The sequence below is a fragment of the Panicum hallii genome, chromosome 1, assembly GCF_002211085.1.
Source record: "Panicum hallii strain FIL2 chromosome 1, PHallii_v3.1, whole genome shotgun sequence".
NCBI lineage: Eukaryota > Viridiplantae > Streptophyta > Magnoliopsida > Poales > Poaceae > Panicum > Panicum hallii.
The window spans coordinates 51,088,155-51,108,147 of record NC_038042.1 but is presented as its reverse complement, the minus strand read 5'-3'; the positions used below and the strand labels follow the sequence as shown (position 1 = coordinate 51,108,147).

The window sequence follows — 19,993 nt, the reverse complement described above, 5'->3', positions numbered from 1 at the left end:
AATCAACTTTCCGCAAAAAGCTTTCACATATGCGCTCTTGCTTCAGAAAATATTGGACTTCAAGTTCAGGAATCACACTTCTGTTCGTTCAAAAAGAAATCTCCTTTGGGAAACATGTCCAGCCTTAGCAGTAATGTCCACAAATAATGGAGTTTAAGCCCGATGTATATTGGAAAAAAGTATATCAGTACAGGAACCATAGTCCATATATGTAATATCCTATTGATGTTTTCTAAGATGGCAATGTAAACTAGAGGGGGAAAAACTTTCAATACGGTGAAGACGAGAACCTAGGGGAGAATCTTTTACATGTGTAACACCCACCTAATCTATGAACAACATGTGAAACTGAATCACTAACAATATTCCAGAGGTTGATGTTACAACGTTACAACTCGATATGAATCATTTTTTGAATCTTTTGTAGTTGAAGGTCCAGGAACCACGACCATAGATATATACATCACCACTTGGGCCTGTACATTTCCTTTTTCTGAAAATTGTCCTGAAGCTCTGGATTGGCTGAATTAGAGGGCATCCGAGCCAGTTCTACGACTTAGCCCAGGTGGTTGGGAGGTTAAACAGCCCACCACGAGGCCCCATGTCTGTTCCCAGCATGTAGGTTTTCAATTGCAAACCTCGGAACTCATGGAGTATGTTTTAATTGCTGAGCTAGTTTTGTTAAGTAATTAATTTAGGAGTTCAATGTATGCCCCTGATGCTAGGAGCCTGCTTCCAGCTGAAGAACTTGCTCTTGCTGTCCTCTGATAAAAGAAGTCAACTCCTTTGGTGCAACAACTGACTTTAGCCACTCTTGAAGCTCCTCGCCTTCAACCTTTTCATTCTCTGGAAGAGATATGATAACCAGCAGTTACACAGCATGTGCAAAACAATTTTAACTTTTATCTGATGAAGCAAATCAAATAGCACAAAGAAGAACCATAATGTAGAAGCATCCAGATAATTGGTAGAATTACCTTCTAAATATGCTCCAAGACCTTCCAAAACTGCAGGATTAGCACGAATAACTGAAAGAGCTACTTCAAGTGCCGATTGTAGAAGTACTTTTACTTCCCGCTGGACGAGATCAACTAGATGGCCCTGCGATTAGTTTCCAAAATTTGAACTCAAAAATTGAATATTGTACCTTACTAGTTTGACTTGCAGGTGCAGGAAGAGTTTTGAGGCAAACCTGATCCCTTCCCCATGGAGAGCCCCCAGAGTCATCTAGCCCACCATTTGACAGCGTAGCAACTGATATTGGGCCAATTCGCTGATTAAGACCGTATTCTGCTACAGCTTTGTAGGCCATGTCAGTAGCACGCCTTATGTCATCAAGCGCACCAGTAGAAACTCGTCCTCCTAAAACAACTTCCTCTGCTGCCCGCCCGCCCAGAAGTGTTACTAGACGACCACGTAGTTCATCAACAAAGAGCAAATATCTATCCTCTGTGGTGGGAGGGGTGTAAGTGAAGCCTAATGCACCTCCTGATCTTGGCAATATACTCAATTTCTGTTAAAAATTTCAGCATTAAAATGCAAGTCAATTTAATCTTTTTTTCAGACAGTTCTACCAGTAGTTGCTTAAGTTCAAACCTCCACACGTGGCTGCCCAGGCAGAAGATTTGCTACAGCAGTTCCAACAAGTGCATGGCCAACTTCATGCCGCGCAACAACAGCTTTTTCATTACCCTTCAATTTTGCATGCTTTTTCTCTATTCCCTGATAACATAAGCTTCAAAATTAACTTCCAGCACAATAGCATGAAGGACTATCATGACTGACAACTAGAATATAGAAAAGGAGAGAAGGTCAACAGAAAAATAATCCCTTTAAAAGAATTTCCTGGGCATGATTAGGTACACGTCGACATATCAAATGCCATATGCAGAGAAGTAAACAAAAACATGAAATCATTTTTAAAGATGGCGAACATGTGCAGAACTCTGTGCATGGCATGATTTAATAAATATAGAAATAAGGAGACAAGAATATTGAATCTTAGGCATAATACAGTCCAGAAGGGAAATTTCAAATTCCGTAGTATACAAGTGCTTTAAGTAGAAACTAAACAACCGCGCGGGGGGGGGGGGGGGTGATAGAGAAACAACATACAGCTATAGAGCGCTCAACCGCACGGATGAAGTCAATCTTTTCCACAATTTCTTTATTTAATCTCCCAGCCAACAAAGCAGCTTCATTTACTAAGTTTGCAAGGTCTGCTCTGCATAGGATAAAAAATATCTAACAAGTCAATTTGAAAGCTCTACAAGGTTAAGATGCAGAAATTGGTAGAATATATGTTTTACCCAGTAAAACCAGTTGTCATTGCAGCAATATCGGCAAGATCTACATCTTTACTTAGTGGAAGCTCTCTTCTGTTCACATGAACTTTAAGAATTGATTCTCTACCAAACCTATCAGGAGCTTCAACCTGTTATGTAGACATTAATGACAATCAGACAAAGATATGAATGCTATAGCACTATATCTTGTTGAGAAGGGAAACTAACCATAACTACACGGTCAAATCTCCCAGGGCGCCGAAGGGCAGGATCCAAAACATCAGCTCGGTTCGTTGCCCCCAGTACAATAACAGCCGAGTTGGTGTCAAATCCATCCATTTCCTGGGGAAACCCCGAAATTAAAAGCAGCTAAACCAATAATAATAGTGTTCTACTCTTTCTACAAAAACTATATTGCACGATAAAGCAGTACTCTTAGTAGTGAAAATGTGTGTAGCTCAAAATCCCTTAATATGCTTAAGTTCTGCTTTTCAGTTTTCCCAAGAGCATCGAATCACTTATCAGCCAATAAAGGCATGAGAAAAAGCTTTAATTGGATCCCAACTTGCGATGCAACTAATTTTGTGAACACTCAAGAAATAAGAAAGAGAACTGTCCTACCGTGAGCAATTGGTTTAGTGTCTGCTCGCGTTCATCATTACTGACAAGGCGATATCGACCATCACGGCTTTTTGCAACAGCATCAATCTACAAAGACAGGCCAAACAGAAAGGGGTTAGCATACATTTCAGTATGAAGCTAGATCATATCTTGGGTGTGTAGGTTACCTCATCAATAAAAATAATAGATGGTGATTCCTTTTTGGCCCTAGCAAATAGGTCACGCACTCGAGCTGCTCCCATGCCTACATATAGCTCCACAAATTCACTAGCTGAACAACTTATGAATGGAACTTCAGCTTCCCCTGCTACGGCTTTTGCAAGTAGTGTCTTTCCAGTCCCTGGAAGACCCACCTGTAGACAAAGAGTTACATTATGGTAACAAACAAAATTGTGGAGCAGTAGTCGCCATTGCTAAAAGTAATTGTAGAACTAACCAATAAGACTCCACGAGGAGGACGTGCACCAAGACGAATATACCTTTCTGGGTTCCTTAAAAACTCCTGAAGAGAAAGTATGTATGGAACCAGCTTATTTCCCTTCAATTGAATACATAGATGATATTATTGCTGCATGTACTACTAACAAACAGTAGGATCCATACCACAATTTCTTCCAACTCTTCTTTTGCCTCATCTACCCCAGCCACATCAGCAAATGTAACTATATCTGTACTTTCAGAAACTTTTGCTCCGCTGGAATTTGAATTCTTCCTATTCCTCAGCTGACCTGCTGAATGCTGAGTTTACAGAAGAAATTAGATACTTACAAATGAAATGCAACAAATGAGTGTTCTTGCCATTTGATTGAAGCCGTGCATCAGTACCTGAGAAAAGCTTATTGGCAACCGCTGCAAAACTACTGCAATCAATACAACATAAATAAGAGCCACCTGAAAAATATAAGGGTAGTTAAGACCAAAAGGTACAACTGAAGAGAGAGTTCCACATCTAAACATAAAGAATATAGTCATATTTATACAAATAAATGCAAGCATGTATAAAAAAAGCTATGTGCTGGTAGGGATGTACTTTCAATCCTGTCGAATTCCTATTTACAATTCTCAATTAGGATTCCATCTCCTGTATTAGGTCATAAAAAACAAAAACCTCATACATTTTTTTGGTCAGTTCCAGATCAGGCTGGGAGTTTACGTGAACCAAATTCCTATTTACGACTTGCAAGTCTTGCAATTAAGATTACATGTTCAGATATTAGGTTAAAGGAGACTTCAGGCATTTCTTTTCAATGTTTCAAGACCAGATCGAGAGTCCAGTTCCCTAATTTTTCATGATACCAATTTCTTATTCACAACTCCGAATTAAGTTCCACAATCCCATATTAGATCAAAGAAGACTTCCTGCGTTTTCATTTATAGGTTCCAAGATCAGACCTTGAGTCTAGTTTCTTGTTTTTTTAGCATGAACGCAATGAAGCTCCAATTTCATTCTGCTTTTTAGTTCAAGCATCATGGAAATGTTAAAGCTACCATCCATATGTAACTCTAGAATGTTGAATGTACTTTGCAAGTAAGCTTCTCATCTAATGTCTATCCAGTAGTTTTTTTTTTTTTGCTGACCACCCAAAAATGTGGTACAAGATTTACTGAATACAGTGTTATCATGGTTGCGCAACGAGAGAAATGATGAGTTCAACAATGCGGATGGCACATGGTAAAAAGGATATAAGCCTTAATGTTTGAAACTGCACTTATAATTTGAATTTGTGTATAACTACAGTATAAAGAACATCTACGTGAGCCATGCATGTTAGAAAACCAAAATATAGCAATACAGAAGAAGTGACAAAATAACTGTCGAGGCACAGCTGCTAACACAAAACAGAGTAAAAATGGGGGCCACCTCAGCACTTCAGTGAGATTTCACTTTAACATATGCAATGATTATAAATTATCATTTTATCTACAATCCAAACACTGAGTCATATCTGAAGCATTAGTTATAGCAGTATGATCAACTAAACATATTATTTCCTGTGTAACCTAGGAATAAACTAGAGCAGATGATATGGTTATGTTTCATCTATTGAAATCACTTGGATTCTAGTCAGTACAAACATAACCTTACATATAGAGCGAGCATTTCAACATTTTTTCTTATTACAAGCTCACACAAACTGGGCCTACTGGATCAACTCTTCAAAGATCATTGTCAAATTCATCTATCAATTTCAATGCTCAGAACATCTCTGACTCTCTAATCTTTGTAATTCTACATGCTTAGACACAAATTTCAAACTCCTAATCTGGTGAGGCTAATACTATTACTACATTTATTTCAAGCCACAAAAGTTCGCAATCGTATCAGAAATATCTTTCAGCATAAGTGCCATACCAGGGCAGAATTGAGCATGCCACCAGACCTCTTGTCCGGTGACCCAAATTCAACCATGTTCTCCACCATCTTCTCGTATGGTGTCTTTATATCCACTGGTCGAGTAGTCGTGAAGACAATTCTCCTGGAAACTCCAGCGTTATCAACGACAACATCTGTTCCACGCTGCACTGGTGTCTGCTCCACCACACGGGCCTCAACCTCTGGCCGGAGCCGGAACATGATGTGCACCCCGTCCACCTCGACCTTCTTCACCTGGTCCTTGTCTATGCTCGCCAGGAAGTCGCTGTACGGTACACTGACGTACGTCGTCTGCGGCCGGGGCTCTGAACCAGGCAGGGCGATCTCCGGCCGCAGCATGCGTAGCGCAAATATGGCGAAGCCGAGCTGGAGCAGGAGGAACCCCATCTCCCGCCCCTGCACTATGGGCTCCCACAGCCACCGCCCGACGCCGCCTCCCTTAAGCAGCCTCCTCCGCCACTTATTATCCCCCCTCTTCGACGATGGCTGTGGCGGCGGCCTCGCGGCCGCGCTCGTGGTGCTGGTGCTGGTGCTATCCGCCCCCGCCTCCGCAGGCGCGTCGCGGTCGCCATCTCCGGCGGAGGAAGCCTCGCCATTCCCGGAGGCACCGGCTTCGTCGCCGTTGCGCTCGACGTTCGCGCGCGCCGCCGGCGGGCAGCGGCGCACGCGGCGGTGCACGAGCGCCACCCCCAGGCCCCGCGGCGGCACGGCGGATATCCGGATCGACAGGGCGCCTCCCCCGGCTGCGGCGACCCGCCGGGGGAGGGGCCGGAGGAGCGAGCGGGACGGGGATGCGATTGGGAACGAGGCGAGGGTTTCCGCGGCGGCGAAGGCCATGCGGATAGGAAGGCAGCCCCGTCCCGAACCCTAGGCCGTGTTGGGCGAGAAGAACCGCCAGGGAGCTCGTCCAGCTCCACCGCTGTTGCGCGTGGCGTGGAGGAATCGGTGGGCGGGGGTCGGGGTGAGGGGAGAGAGAGAGAGAGAGAGAGATGAGGAACAGAGGAAGAGGCCGAGACGAGAAGGATGGAGGGAAGGGGGTGGCCGTTAGTCGCGTATCACGCCGTCACGCCGGGTTGTTAAGGCCACTCCATCTACGAAACCTAAGCCCACCTACTAATTTTTCTTACTTCCTGCTGACATATGGGCCCGCATGAGTAAGTGGGTCTTAGCCCCACGGTCAGTGGCTCCTTTCTTCGGTAGCTGGTTTCACCGTGGGCTGGCGGGGCTTATCCGTTTGGTTTGAGATATCGCACAGAGCCCCGGCGGTGAGGTAACGGGATTGGTGGGGATGGGCTGTAGCCCTGAGGTGTCAGTGAGAGTAGGGCGTGTCTGTCAGAAGGTGGGCCACTCGAGATATTTGGCGGGTCGGATGGCGCAGCGCGTCGAGCTTATGGTGTCCACAGAAGCAATGGACGACGGCTACGGATTTTTTTTCCTTTTTTTTTGAAACGAAACTACGGGAAAAATGGGTGTATCTCCTACAACCAACAAAAATTATTGAAATTAATTCCGATCTGGAAGGAAACGTTGGAATTTAGATTGGTTCTAGATTGTTTACGGGTTAGAGCCCGTTGGCCTAACGTACACCTCTCTCGTCACCGCGGCCCATTTGTTCTTATGCTTACTGAAAGTACACCGTATCTAGCCTACTTTTTTTTTAAAGGTCATCTAGCCTAGACTCTTACCATGTAAAAGGGAAAAATAAACCGCCTAGGAATCACTTTGATTTTAAGTTTCAGTACCGGTAAGTGATTTCATAGACTGTAACATAGATACTCACCTAATTCACATCATCGCGTGATATAGAGTCTATTTGCACTTCTAATATTTTTTTGAGCTGAATATTGCATCAAAGTTGTTTGGCTGATGATATTGTAGGTGATGTGTCCGTCAGCAGCAAGGTAGCTGTAATAATTTTGTCAATATTAAGTCGGAGGTGCTTATAAAGATATAGTTGTATGTATATTTATATGGATGAGTATATATGCATGTACGTGAGCTTGTGCATGTATTATCATTCGTAAAAAAAGTCAGTTGTTATTTTCTTTCTATTTAGTAGAATACTTAAGGCTTTTGATTTCAACTTACGAACTCCAAATCAGAGGTGGAGCTGTGACAAACTATGCCACATTCAATAAGCTTGGTGGAGCATGGTTAGATGATTGATCATTATTTCTAGACCATTCTTGCATTTGTATGGCAGTATCCGACTACAATATTATGGTATAAAAGCCATAGACCGTGGGTGCATTGGTTAATTAAAGTTACCTACAATATCTTCTTTCGACTGCCTGTTGTAGATAATTTACACGTAGTATTTTCCTACGACTAATCTAAGTTAGTGGTAGCTTGCATTGGTAGGTAATTGTTGACTTTGACTGAAAGCTAACTAAAACCATGCTTTTGACATATTTACAAGACGCGGGCAAAAAAAAATCCAGTCAAACAAGAATATTGTTTAATTCTATAATTGAAACAAGATAAAATCACATGAGACAAATGTCTTAAGTTCTATAAAATTTATATATCCTATTGCAATTGAAGTTAGATACTTTATTCAATATTTGCTCCTACTACATAATGAAGCATCAAATGCTTACTATATAGTTGGTTAGCTTTTCATCTAGTATGGGTGCTTATATTTTAGTAAATTGTCCTTTTAACAATAGAGGACATGCCTATTAACAGCAAGGTAATTAAGTCAATCTCAAAATATGTCTAACCATATCTCCAGGGATTCATAAGGGCATGTCTATTAGCGTACACGTCTAATATTCTGTTTCAAAGAAAGTGTTTACTTTAGTATGGTTCAATAGTTTTCATGATGATTCATCTACTGTTTGGCTTGGACCACAGTATGAGCGCCCCCCGGATTTCTATGAACTTCTAAGTTTTTACCAGATGCCTTTTTTCTATTTGTGTTCGTTAGCTAAATATAGAAATGAATAAGGTCAGACACTAAGAACCTTATGCAAGCACAAGACGAAATCTTATAGTATATTAAGAAGAATACACTAGCGTCGACCAGAAATAAAAATATAATCACACATAATTTGCATTAAGTAGGAGTATTGAATAAATGAAACATTTTATTTGATCTGGTTGCATCTGTAAAGAGGAGATAATTTATGATATGTAAAATTATTTGTTTTTGTTGAAAATAATATTTTTTTAAACATAATACAAATGTAGAAGCACAAATATACGTAGGTACACTCATATTTTACTTCTACAAACACATCAAAGTATTCAAAGAGACTAGTCTGAAAGACGTCACTCGCGTTGTCTCAAATACTCTAACCTAGGTCGCCGGTTCCAATTTTCCATTGTTCCAATGAGATACTCACGAACGTGCAGCCCACGAGGAACATGTCACGAATGTGCAGCCCAGCGTGACCCAGCAGCCCAACGTTCTTTATTATGTAAATTTTAGGTCGTCAAAGCCCAAAAGCCCACAGCAGCACGATCTTCTGCCACGTGGCGGTGAACCAACCACCAATCCTACTGGCTCCTACCTGTCCCACATTCTCACGAGACAGCTCGAAAAGCAGAGAGTCCAAAGCCTAGTGGACACTCAAAGCAGAGGAAACGAACCCGATGGCCGCCGCCGCGCCCACGCCATCCCCATTCGTCGCCTCCACCCGCCGCTTCGCCCCTCGCCTCCGCTCCCTCCTCCCTGGGGCCGCCATGTCATCCGCCGCCGCCTCCGTCCCAAACCCCACCTCCGGCGCCGGGGAGGAGGCGCAGGCGCCACCGCTCCCGCACTCGACCCTCGAGATTGCCGGGGCGCGGCGGGGCCTCCTCTCCGGCTTCGCCAGCCTCCGCGCCCCGTACCGCGCGTTCCCCGTGCTCGCGTCGAACCGCCACGTCGAGACAATCTTCGCCGCGTTCACGCGGTCGCTCCCCGCCGTCAAGCTGCGGCGTGAGTGCCTCCGCGCCCCCGACGACGGAGCCGTCGCGCTCGACTGGGCCGCCGGCGACGACCGCGCGCTTCCCAGGGATTCGCCGGTGCTCATACTCTTGGTATGGTGCTCCTTACCCGCTCGCGTCGTTGTGCATTGCCTCACTGGACATACTAGAAGTGCGCCAGGACGCTCTGCTAAACGCCAGCAAATGACGTCTGTGATTTAGACTTTGGATCGATTTGGAATTGAGCTAATGAGCTTTTGTAGGTTACGAATAGGCACATACTTTTAAATCAACATTAACCAAGGGCCAAGGCGTAATAATGTAGCTAAAGCTAAGATTTCTCTGTAATGAGGGTATGCGTAATATATTCTAGAAGGGGCTGCAAGAACATTAGGGGAGTAAAAGGAGTTTTAGTTTAAGATGATATCTCTCTGTCAGACAGCTAATGCTTTGTATGTTAGCAATGGCTTAGTTGGCATCTGGTGTTGCTGTTGCCGTACAATGACAGTATTCAAAGTAGAATCGCGAGCCTTAAGCAAATTCAATATCGAGTTTCATGAAGCAAATAAGTAACAGTTAATTTTTGAGTAATTTTGACATTGTTTGTATATGTTTAGGTTGTTCAGTGAAATTGGATGCTGACATGCAGTACATGGACACATGGATCTCAAGATGCAGTATTGTTATGATCTAATAGGCTCATTAGATTTCAATTGCATAATCTGTTTCTAATGTGGAGTCTTAGCATGTTAACAGCAGATTTGATATAAACAAACAATCAATACATGATGAACCCCATGACAATGCCAGATGCTGATATATTGATCAAATATTCACCAGTTCATTTTCTTCACTCTGTTTAGGACATGAGGATACTATTGTCGCAATTGTTTGGAATTGAGTTATAGGTAAATTTCATTATAAAATGCAAATAAAATTAAAATGATCCAAAATAACTTTCACCTGAAGCAAGTAAAAGGATGTGTGCGGTGTGCCTGAAAAGTTCTCTTGTCATTTCCGTTTAGCTTCTAGCCTAATGTATGTTTTGTGCCTTTGCAGCCTGGTCTAACAGGGGGAAGTGATGATACATATGTAAGGCATATGCTTATGAGAGCTAGAAGCAAGGGATGGCGTGTTGTGGTATTTAATAGCCGAGGATGTGCAGACAGCCCTGTGACCACACCCAAGGTACTTCAAGTACTTCATCATTTTTTATCAGTATGGTAAGCTTACATGTAGCTTGTATAATCCATGAATCAAACAGAAGGTATAAATGGACTATGTTTTTTCCTTTTGATACCAGTATAGGAGAAGTGTTAAGATCTCATTTACATTATCAGTAACTAGGGTAGATCCATCATGATGCATACAATAAAGTGGCAATATGCATGTTCTCAATCAGCATCTTTTACCAATGGATAAACTTTCTAGAGGAAAGCTAGGGGTTAACAGAGCGTATAACATAAAGGAGATGACGATAGCAAATCAAACAAAGGAGGCCTGAAACTCTATTATAACTTCTCGGTTTTTGGGGCATATGTTGACTGACACTTTTGTGATGTACAGTTCTATTCTGCTTCATTTACTGGGGATCTCCGCCAAGTAATTGATCATGTTTTATGCCGTTATCCCCAATCTAATGTCTATGCTGTTGGTTGGTCTCTTGGAGCAAATATTCTTGTGCGCTACCTTGGCGAGGTGAGTTCTTCACCCACTGTTAAACAATCTACAACAGTCCCTTGCATTGTCATATTTACGAGATTACAGTCCCAAGTTCTATGCTTTGTAGATATCTTTCTTGAAAAATGATTAATAGTTAACTCAGATATGCACTTATTTGCTTTGAGCATAATGGAAAACCATTAATAGTTTTCTCTCATATGCATCAACCCCTTTTTGTTCCCTGGTACTTCTTTGTCTTTCTCTTGTTCTTTCTGCATAACACTATGTAGGTGGATCTCAAATATCTATTGCCACCATCAAACTTATCGTTCTATGCTTATTTTTTCAGGAAACAGATAAATGCCCTTTATCTGGTGCAGTCTCCTTGTGTAATCCATTTAACTTGGTAATTGCAGATGAAGATTTCCACAAAGGGTTCAATAACGTCTACGATAGAGCATTGGCTAGGGCTCTGAGAACTATATTTAAGAAGTACAAATTTTGTTCACCTCTCCTCAAATCTTGATGCCATTTGCAATCTTTTTATGAATTCTAACAGCTGATCTTTAGGGACTTGATCAAATTTTAGGCATGCACTCCTTTTCGAAGATATGGAGGGTGAATATGATATACCCAAGGCAGCGAATGCAAGGACTGTTAGAGATTTTGATGAGGGGCTAACCCGAGGTTTGCAGCATCCTCTAACTGAACTGTAGAATTTGTAATTTCTGTGGCTTTCGTATTCTCAGCCCCACTCTCAAAGCACACTCTAAGTCTCTAATCATTTTCGTTTTGCAGTTTCTTTTGGTTTCAAGTCAGTAGATGATTATTACTCCAATTCAAGCAGCTCCGATTCCATTAAAGATGTTTGCATACCCTTACTATGTATACAGGTGAAACTCTCACTCTATCAGTTTTCAGTGCTTTACTAGGCTATATTACATTAAGAGTAGCAGATACAGTGAAACAAGTGCCAGAGCTACTTCTCTGCTTAGTTTAAGATCATGTGGTTAACTTAGCACTACAACTTAAGGTTTACTCATAGTTATTAAATTATTTGATTTAAGAATATTGCAGTGCAGTTTAATTTATGCCCTTTTGTTCGGTTGCTCCTACCACTGAAATGAAACCCTGAGAAACCTATCTAGCATATTTAGAAGCCTGATTGATATAAAGTTTGTTGACTTTATGGTGAAATCGCTCTCGTAAATCTACAAAGCAGTGGGCATGATAATGTTTTATAGCAAGAAGAAGGGGATTCAATTATTTCAATGGTGACTGTGTTTATTAGATGCAGTGTGAAAGTAAAATTATGTCGTTTCTGTTATAACTTCAATAATAACTTAATTATGTGCAGGCGGATAATGACCCAATTGCACCATGTAGGGGAATTCCCAGAGAAGATATCAAGGTACTTCCTATTGTTCACAGTTCACACCTTTTTCACCTAATGACTCAGTGCTGATATGTTGAATAAACCCTACGTATATATCACTCTAACCCATGAGTTATAGCCCCTTGAGTTTATTTGAATCAACAAATTGCAGTCATACTGCATATTTAGGTGTGCAACTTTGTTAATTGTGTGCTTATGTTTCTCTTGTTTTTTGGTTAATGTACAATTCTGATGTTTTGTTTTTTGGCTAAAGGAAGAACTATAACTGGGATAAATCGAGGAGATCTGATGTGAAAATTTCCGTTCATTAACCACACATACATTGACTAAAGACTAGGTAAATATGTCCGTGCATTGTTACGGACAAAGTTGGTATAAATATCGGATACGTATAACAAAAAAATATCAGTTCGAAAAGTCAACATAAATTACATAACCAATGTCTGGCCTAGGACAAGATCATGTTGATTGTGATAAGGTCAATAATCTGGATCATTCGTCTTTTAACAACTTTGTTATGAGGTAATGCTCTTGATTGGAAGTAGAATGACCTGTTTTGACTTGAGAGGTCTGTGCCAAAATTGGAGAAATTACATGTCACAGTTCGAGCTGGTAGCTGTAGTTGTTCTATCAATTGGTTCCTTTCCTTGTTTGCTCTGCATGATAGAACCGACTAAAGGAGTCTTGTTCCCTATTATTTCAGGCAAATCCGAATTGCCTACTTATAGTAACACCGAAGGGTGGCCATCTTGGATGGGTAGCCGGTGATGAAGCTCCATTCGGATGTGCTTGGACTGACCCGGTTGTGATGGAATATCTAGAATACCTTCAGAGCGAAAAGAACTCAAGTACCAAAAGCAACATACCCTATGATCAGCAAGGTGTTTCAGAGGCATCGGCACCCCATCTGACCGTGCATGTACAAACATAGTAACATTTCCCTTCCCCGGATGCTCCCATTGGCTATGTATCTCATATGCAAATAGTTAGATCATTTAGCTTGTCTACTCTGCCGGCGGGATTGGCACATTGCTACAAAGGTACGTCCCGTAAGTTTGGTCCTATTAAGTTTCTGTTTTGTTGTTCTTCATGAATACTTTATACCTTAGCTCTGCTACTCTGCTTGTGCAGGTCCAGATGTCTAGTGTGTTGTAAGATTTCTGTATTAAAAGGGAAGACGGCTGCAGTTCTGATGTCTGGAAACAATATTTGGTTGTTCAACTGTTGGCTCACCCAGAGTCGACGTTGAGACTCCATTGGACAGCATAGAAAACTTTTGGTCCCGCTCGAAGTGAGCATGATTTTCCATACACATTTCTGGTAATACACTGTCACTTACATATATATCAGTATGCAGTTCTTTTACTTCTTATCGGACGCATTAACACCAGAAATCCCAGGTAATGGATGATGCGCACAGCCGTGTCAGTATTCAGAAATATAGACCATACTTGTGTAATGGATATGCTTCACAGGATGCGTGCTGGAAGTCGCAACTTTCTCCCAATGACCGTCCAGATTATGATCCTCCCCGAAGTGCGTGCACCCAGCGAAGTGCTCGCTGGGTGGAAGCTTAGCACTTGCCCAAAAGCGAAAAACGGAAAGGCAGGCGAAAGCCGAGGGAGACGAAAAGGCTTCCCGTCCACGCGCCGCGCCGCGACGCGAGGCTCCCCGGCCGCCGTCGACGCGCGCACCAGCACCGCAACCCCCACGAGGACCGCGCGCCCGACGTTGACGCGGCCTCCCCGCCACTCGCGCGCGGCCGCGTGCCGCGGCCCGTCGACGTCGCCGCCCGCCCCCGGCGCGCGGGGCGGGCCCCGGCGGCGGCGGTTGCCCGATACTTGACCGAGTGGACCGGAGCGATTAACCAGGCTAATAATCGGCGCTAGCCATTGGCTCACCGGCGACAGGTCATCCTTAACGACGCGGGTGCTCGTGAGCCGTGACCTCGGAGGCGGCCCAGGTGTCGGCGCCGCGGCGTGCGGGGCTACAAGCTCGGTCGCGCAAGGCATCGCGTACGATGGCATTTTTATCATACGCCGCTGCTTATAAAAAACAAAAACTACGACCCCCCGGGAGATGGCCCGGTCGGTACGGATAGCATCGGGTGGCAAGCAGCGAGTTCAGACCGGTGTGGTTTGGTGGTGGCGTTGTGGCTGCCACCGCGTCGCCTGGAATTTGTGGCTCCGGAGGGCAGAGAGGCAGAGCCAGCGTTCATATTTTACTCGGGTGCTACTACGTGAGCGATGACTCAAAATAGTACTGAGCTCAGCTGCAGGGGCTGACCGGCGCGCGAATCACGTGCCGGAACTTGCCGCAGCTTCACAAGGGGGTTTCAACCTCTTGATGACAAAACGCCAATGGATGTGCAGGAGCTGACGGGCAGACGACTGACCGACACGTGTACCACTTCCTCTCCTCTCAAGCTAGCCATGATCGAACGACCACTCATTAGTTTTTTTTTTCTATCTCTCGAGCTAGGCGTTGCGCTACGCATTGGGCTTGTTCTTACTATATTGTTTTCCTCCTGATGACGGAAATTGATGGACGCGTACAGGCGCACGAACGCCTGCCATGCGTACCAGTTCTTCTCGAGCTAGTCGTGATCGAGAAACTCTCTAGTTTTTTTTTCCTTCCCTGGAGCTAGGCGTGCGCTGCGCATTCGGCGTGTTCTTACTATACCGATTTCCTTACCTTATTAGTCCAACCGTGACCGGTGCAACTCTGAATCCGTCGAATCCCTCCAGGGCACGTGCAGGAAACGGCTGAAGGCTTCACGTCACCAGCCAGTCCGAAAACAGCTGCAGCTGCAAGGCTACAAGGATTGCCGAGAGCGGTAAGCTGCGGCGGGCGATCGACCATCTGTTGGGCGCGGAGCGGCTCGCGGGACACGTAAACGCGACGCACCGCGCCGGGAGAGATAAGCTCATCTGACTTTCAACGCTCCGAGGAGAGGGAGCGAGGAGGAGATGCGTTCGGAACTGAACTCCGAACAGCGACGTGTTGGGCTCCGGCCACCGGCCGCGCTCCGGCTGGAGGAGAACAGCGACCCCTCAGCCGGACATGCCCCCGCGACGATGGCGGCCTTCCACGGGAGCCAGGCCAGCGCAGCGCCTCACGCAACGCGACAAGGGCGTCCCGTCCCGTCCACACCGCCACCTCGGCGCCCCGTTCCGGAGAAGCTCCCCCCGTCGCGGCCGGACGACGTCGACGCCGCTGCCCCCGCGCAGTCCACCTACGCGCCTCGCAGCCCCCCTCCCTTTTGCCGGAACCTGGCCGCGCCAATGGAAGCCCGCGCACTCCAGCCACCCCCGCGGCGCGCGTCGGGGGCACCACGTGTCCGGCCCGAATCAGTCTCGAGACGGATAACCACAACTCCGTCCGTCCGTCCGTCCGCGCGTGCGGTGATTGATCGCGGGGCGACCGAGCGGATGCGCAACACCTGGACGCGGCGCCAAGCCGTCGGAGGGGCCTACATGTCCTCCGTCGCCAGGGCCGGCGCCACGTGTGAGCACCGCGCCGGCGGCCCCGCGCGCGGGGCGCCGGTATAAGAGCCGCCTAGCCGCGACCCGAGCGCCACTCCACTGCTACTACTGCTCCGCCGCCTACTACAAGTCTACTAGAAGTAGCTTATTAGAGCCAGATTGGCAAAGCTTCGGCGAGCAGCGACAGCGAACTGAAAACTCTCGGGCCTCGTCGATCGACGCGATCGGCCGGGCGCGTTCGGTCTCGAGGGCATGGAGCGCGACTGCCAGTTCGTGGTGGTGCCGCCGCGGCATGGCCAGTACGAGGAGGGCCCGTTCGTGCACCAGCTGATGGTGGCCGGGGACCCCGACCCCGCCGGTGCGGGGAGAGGCGGTGGCGGTGTCGGCGGGGAGAGGAAGCGGCGGTTCACGGAGGAGCAGGTGCGGTCGCTGGAGACGACGTTCCACGCGCGGCGCGCCAAGCTGGAGCCCCGGGAGAAGGCGGAGCTGGCGCGGGAGCTGGGCCTGCAGCCGCGCCAGGTGGCCATCTGGTTCCAGAACAAGCGCGCGCGATGGCGCTCCAAGCAGCTCGAGCACGACTACGCCGCGCTCCAAGCGCAGTACGACGCGCTCCACGCCCGCGTCGAGTCGCTCAAGCAGGAGAAGCTCGCGCTCGCAGCCCAGGTACTCCTCCATCGATCGATCGATTCCTCATTCCTCGCGCAGCCTCCGGTTGATTCTCAATTGTGCGTACATCTTCCGCGCACGATTGCTGACCATGTGTTGCTTCGATTGGTGATGTGCGCAGCTGGACGAGCTGAAGCGGAGGCTGAGCGGGCGGCAAGACCAGCCGAGCGCCAGCTGCGAGGTCAGCGGCGGCGCGGAGGCGGCCGACGGCAGGATGAACAGCGCCAGCTGCGTGGCGGAGGACGACGGCGCCGTGACGCCCGCGGTGGCCGCCTCGGAGGAATCGGCGGCGGCCGAGTACTGCTACGACCACGCCCCGTACGGAGGGGGCCTGCTCGAGCCGTTCTGCACCACCCCGGAGCTGTGGGACACATGGCCGCTGCTGGAGTGGAACGCGGTCGCATGAACAAAACAACCCCCCACCACGACGGAGGAGAATGAATATAGCATCCGTGTACTCTACTCGTGCCTCTGTAGTCTGTATGATAGCGTACGCGTGGATTCATGTTGCTCTCTAGCTATGGCTAGCACTAGCAAGTGATCACCTGATGATGCGGCGAGAGAGATCGACTGGAACAGACCAGGTGGAAACTGGGCAGACAAGAATTCTGGACGCGGCCGGCCTGGGAGCTTCATGCGCTCATGGCATTGTACACCAGGGATCGACGGGTCCTCGGCCGCGTTTTGCCGCTTTATTAGGATCCATTCATGTTCGCGAGCTAGATTCTTCAGAAGTTCAGAGTCCGATCGGATGTCAGACGTAGTCTATGCATTGCTGATGCTGATGCTGTTGCTGGCTGCGCTCGCATGTTCTAGACGTTCCTCTGGTCGCCGTCGTCCTGTAGGCAGGCCATCGATCGATCAGTCCAGCACGTTCGTCGTCGTCGTCCCCGCGCCTTATGACGACGAGGAAGGCATCGCTCTCGCCGGGGACAGGGTCTCTGTCGCGGCACAGGAGATGATCCGAATTTTCTTGTCCCTCCATTGGAAGGTAGCAGCCGATCCGCTCGCCGTGTCGCGCCTCCCTTCGTCCCCGGCGGCGCTGCTGCAGCGGGGGCGCAAAGGCGGGGGTAGAAAAGAAAAGATGCGCGGGCGTTGTCGCGGGGAGGGGAGGGGAGAGGAGAGGAGGTGGTGGTGGCGAGAATTTAGGAACGTTCTGGATGCGTGGCCCGGCGGCCAGATGGCTGGTGGAAACGGCTCGCCGGACGCGAAAGCGACGCCGAAGCGAATCCCAAGTACGCAAAAGTTCCGACGAGTTCCCCGCCCGGGGAATAATTCTCGTGGGCCAATTTTGGCGGAGCAACCTCTCAGAGTAGAGCGGCTAGGAGCTGTGGAGATGCAGGCGTACGTATAGACGGAAGGGGATCCGTTGCTTGTGCCAAGGTTCAAACCTTTTTAACTTCGCTAATCAACATCAAAAGTTACATAGGTTGATAACACATAACCAATGATATTAGATTTACCATAGATAAACATCTTGCAATATTAGATTTATTTAATTTGTTAGATGTTAATATTTTTCTCAATAGTTTAGTTAAGCTTAGAATACTTTGACTCGGTACAGACTAAAAGGCCTTATATTTCACGAGGGGTAGTGTCGGTATATACGGACAGGGGTACCTCCTGCTAGAGTGTTCAGCCTATTAGCGTGTCGCTGCCGCCTCAGAGGTAAGGGCGCGATGGTGTCCGGCTCCGGCGTGTGCGCCAAGCGCACCGTGGTGGACGCGTGACACCACATGCTCGGTCGCCTATCTTCCATCGTCGCTAAGAAGCTGCTCAACGACCAGAATGTCGTAGTAGTCCGCTGTGAGGCGACCTGTCTCTCCGCGGGCCCCGTCTGTCAGTAAGCTGTCTGGCAGGGCCTCCAACCAGATGGGCGCAAGGCTATCCGTGTCCTCACCTTAGTTCTTTGGGTGACGGGGCATACGGCCCGGGCCTGACAGCTGGGATCATGGTCGCCGGACCTCCCTGCTGTGCTCACGTAGGTCCGGCGCCGCCACTTGTGGAGCCAGACCCCTCTGGGGCCTGTCCATCTGGACTGGCCTCGGGGGCCGGACCTCCCTTTCCCCTAGGAAGGGGTCAGGTGCAACCACGTGTCGCCTCAAGCTGCCAGGGAGGCTGCTGCTGGGCCGACCCTGCCACGTGCCCGTGGCAGAAGGCCTCCGGTGGGGCGTCAGCCCAACTACCGCATTAAATGTGGGTAGGTGGGCTGTGCGTGCCCAAGTCAAAGTATGGCCTGCTCACTAACACACGGGGCAGGTATGCTGGCACCACGGTAAGCCCGCCTGTTTCCAAAGCGGCGCATCGTATCACCGTGTACTGTGCGCAAGCGGCGTACAGTCTACTCACGGCACCGCGCGCGTGGGTAATGATGGTCTGCTGCAGGAGAGTCGAGGCGTGCGCTGCCACAGTGCGCGCGGAGGCGACGGCGCGGCGGGTCAGCGCGGCTCCTACGCCTGTCAGAGGGTTCTAGCCCAACAGTGACAGCACGTCTTCCACTGTGCGTAATATTGACAGCAGGCACTGTGTCGGTAAGGCGGCACAAGACCATATCCTGGCTGTAGATATGCACATCAACTTCCCGATCGAGACGACTATAGAGAGGAGCTGGAGAGGAAGATCTCCATATCTCTCATATAACAGGCTCCTGTTGGCCGGACCCACCTGTCGGGGCCCCGCACAATGTAAGCACTCCCCTTGGTCTATAAAAGGGAGAGTGCATCCCTTAGAACACAAGTTTTTTCTCAGACTCTCACAAGGTCTAGACCCACAAGCTGTCCACAAGCACACTCAAGCAATACAACACTCAAGTGGACGTAGGGTATTACGCTCCGGCGGCCCGAACCATTCTAAATCCTCGCGTCTTTCCCATGTTCATTTGCCCTCGTAATCCCGACCCCTGGCGTACATCGCACACTCTGTCTGTACCAATTTATTAAGGAAAAATTTATTCTCAGCTTGTCCTTAAGGTTTATGCGATTTTGTTTTTCCTTGTTTCTTGCTCCACTAACCCCCCACGTGGTCCTTTGCTTCTGTAACGTGCCCGAGACCTATTTTGAGTTGCTACGTAGCGTTTCTGTCCCAGGACCTCTGCTTCACAGGAGGGAAGGGACCGGCTTCCTGGGGACTGGCTTCAGGGAAACGTGCCCGTCCTTTGCTGGGGTCCAGGGTGGTGTAGCCGCTTAGCCTGGTTCCGTACCCTAAGGCTACACGCCCTGCCTCCTTAGGATGGGTACCGTAGTACCTCAAACCACGGACCTAGGAACCCGGCCCCCTTCAATCCTTGAACCTAGGTCCTGGCGCTCTGATCCGCTATGCAACTCAATGGACCCTCGCTCGCCAAGTCCGGGACCCCGTGGGGACGTCTGCTAAGCGTCGATCCTAAGTCATGTGCAGAACCTCGGTTTTGTGGCAGCTAATCCCAATTCATTACGACTACCTTCCAGGGGGCCAAGGGACCTCGGTACGCTTGAGAGCACATGACAGAGTCGGAAATCGAAAAACAGCTAAGTCTTCTCGAGAGCACATAACAGAATTAGCAATCGAAAAGCGGCTAAGTTTTCTCTGTAATAAAAAAACAGCTAAGTCTTCTTGA

General features: G+C 47.7%; 3 protein-coding genes across 4 annotated transcripts; 2 read left to right on the top strand and 1 right to left on the bottom strand.

The window, feature by feature from the left end:
* Positions 1-147: 147 nt before the first annotated feature.
* Positions 148-6,308, bottom strand: LOC112877528 (ATP-dependent zinc metalloprotease FTSH 7, chloroplastic). The gene is made up of 13 exons (XM_025941853.1): positions 5,260-6,308; positions 3,732-3,797; positions 3,510-3,644; positions 3,343-3,408; positions 3,074-3,259; positions 2,907-2,993; positions 2,514-2,627; positions 2,310-2,434; positions 2,116-2,224; positions 1,597-1,722; positions 1,193-1,513; positions 978-1,101; positions 148-846 (listed from the first exon to the last, which is right to left on the bottom strand). Exons 1-13 carry the CDS (start codon positions 6,115-6,117, stop codon positions 722-724), a joined length of 2,442 nt encoding a protein of 813 aa, XP_025797638.1. The 5' UTR covers positions 6,118-6,308; the 3' UTR covers positions 148-721.
* Positions 6,309-8,828: 2,520 nt separating this feature from the next.
* LOC112893138 (embryogenesis-associated protein EMB8) lies at positions 8,829-13,632 on the top strand. 2 transcript variants are annotated; one of them, XM_025960324.1, is made up of 9 exons: positions 8,829-9,303; positions 10,249-10,377; positions 10,756-10,887; positions 11,201-11,343; positions 11,441-11,538; positions 11,650-11,744; positions 12,209-12,262; positions 12,501-12,584; positions 12,951-13,091. In XM_025960324.1, exons 1-8 carry the CDS (start codon positions 8,878-8,880, stop codon positions 12,510-12,512), a joined length of 1,089 nt encoding a protein of 362 aa, XP_025816109.1. In that variant the 5' UTR covers positions 8,829-8,877; the 3' UTR covers positions 12,513-12,584; positions 12,951-13,091. The 2 variants fall into 2 exon arrangements, with proteins under 2 accessions (XP_025816109.1, XP_025816101.1); XM_025960316.1 differs by lacking the exon at positions 12,501-12,584 and adding an exon at positions 13,379-13,632 and having other exon boundaries at positions 8,831-9,303; positions 12,951-13,287.
* Positions 13,633-15,821: 2,189 nt separating this feature from the next.
* Positions 15,822-17,155, top strand: LOC112893153 (homeobox-leucine zipper protein HOX24-like). Its single transcript, XM_025960334.1, has 2 exons — positions 15,822-16,395; positions 16,520-17,155. The coding sequence occupies exons 1-2, from the start codon at positions 15,985-15,987 to the stop codon at positions 16,802-16,804; spliced, it is 696 nt and encodes a 231-aa protein (XP_025816119.1). The 5' UTR covers positions 15,822-15,984; the 3' UTR covers positions 16,805-17,155.
* Positions 17,156-19,993: the final 2,838 nt, after the last annotated feature.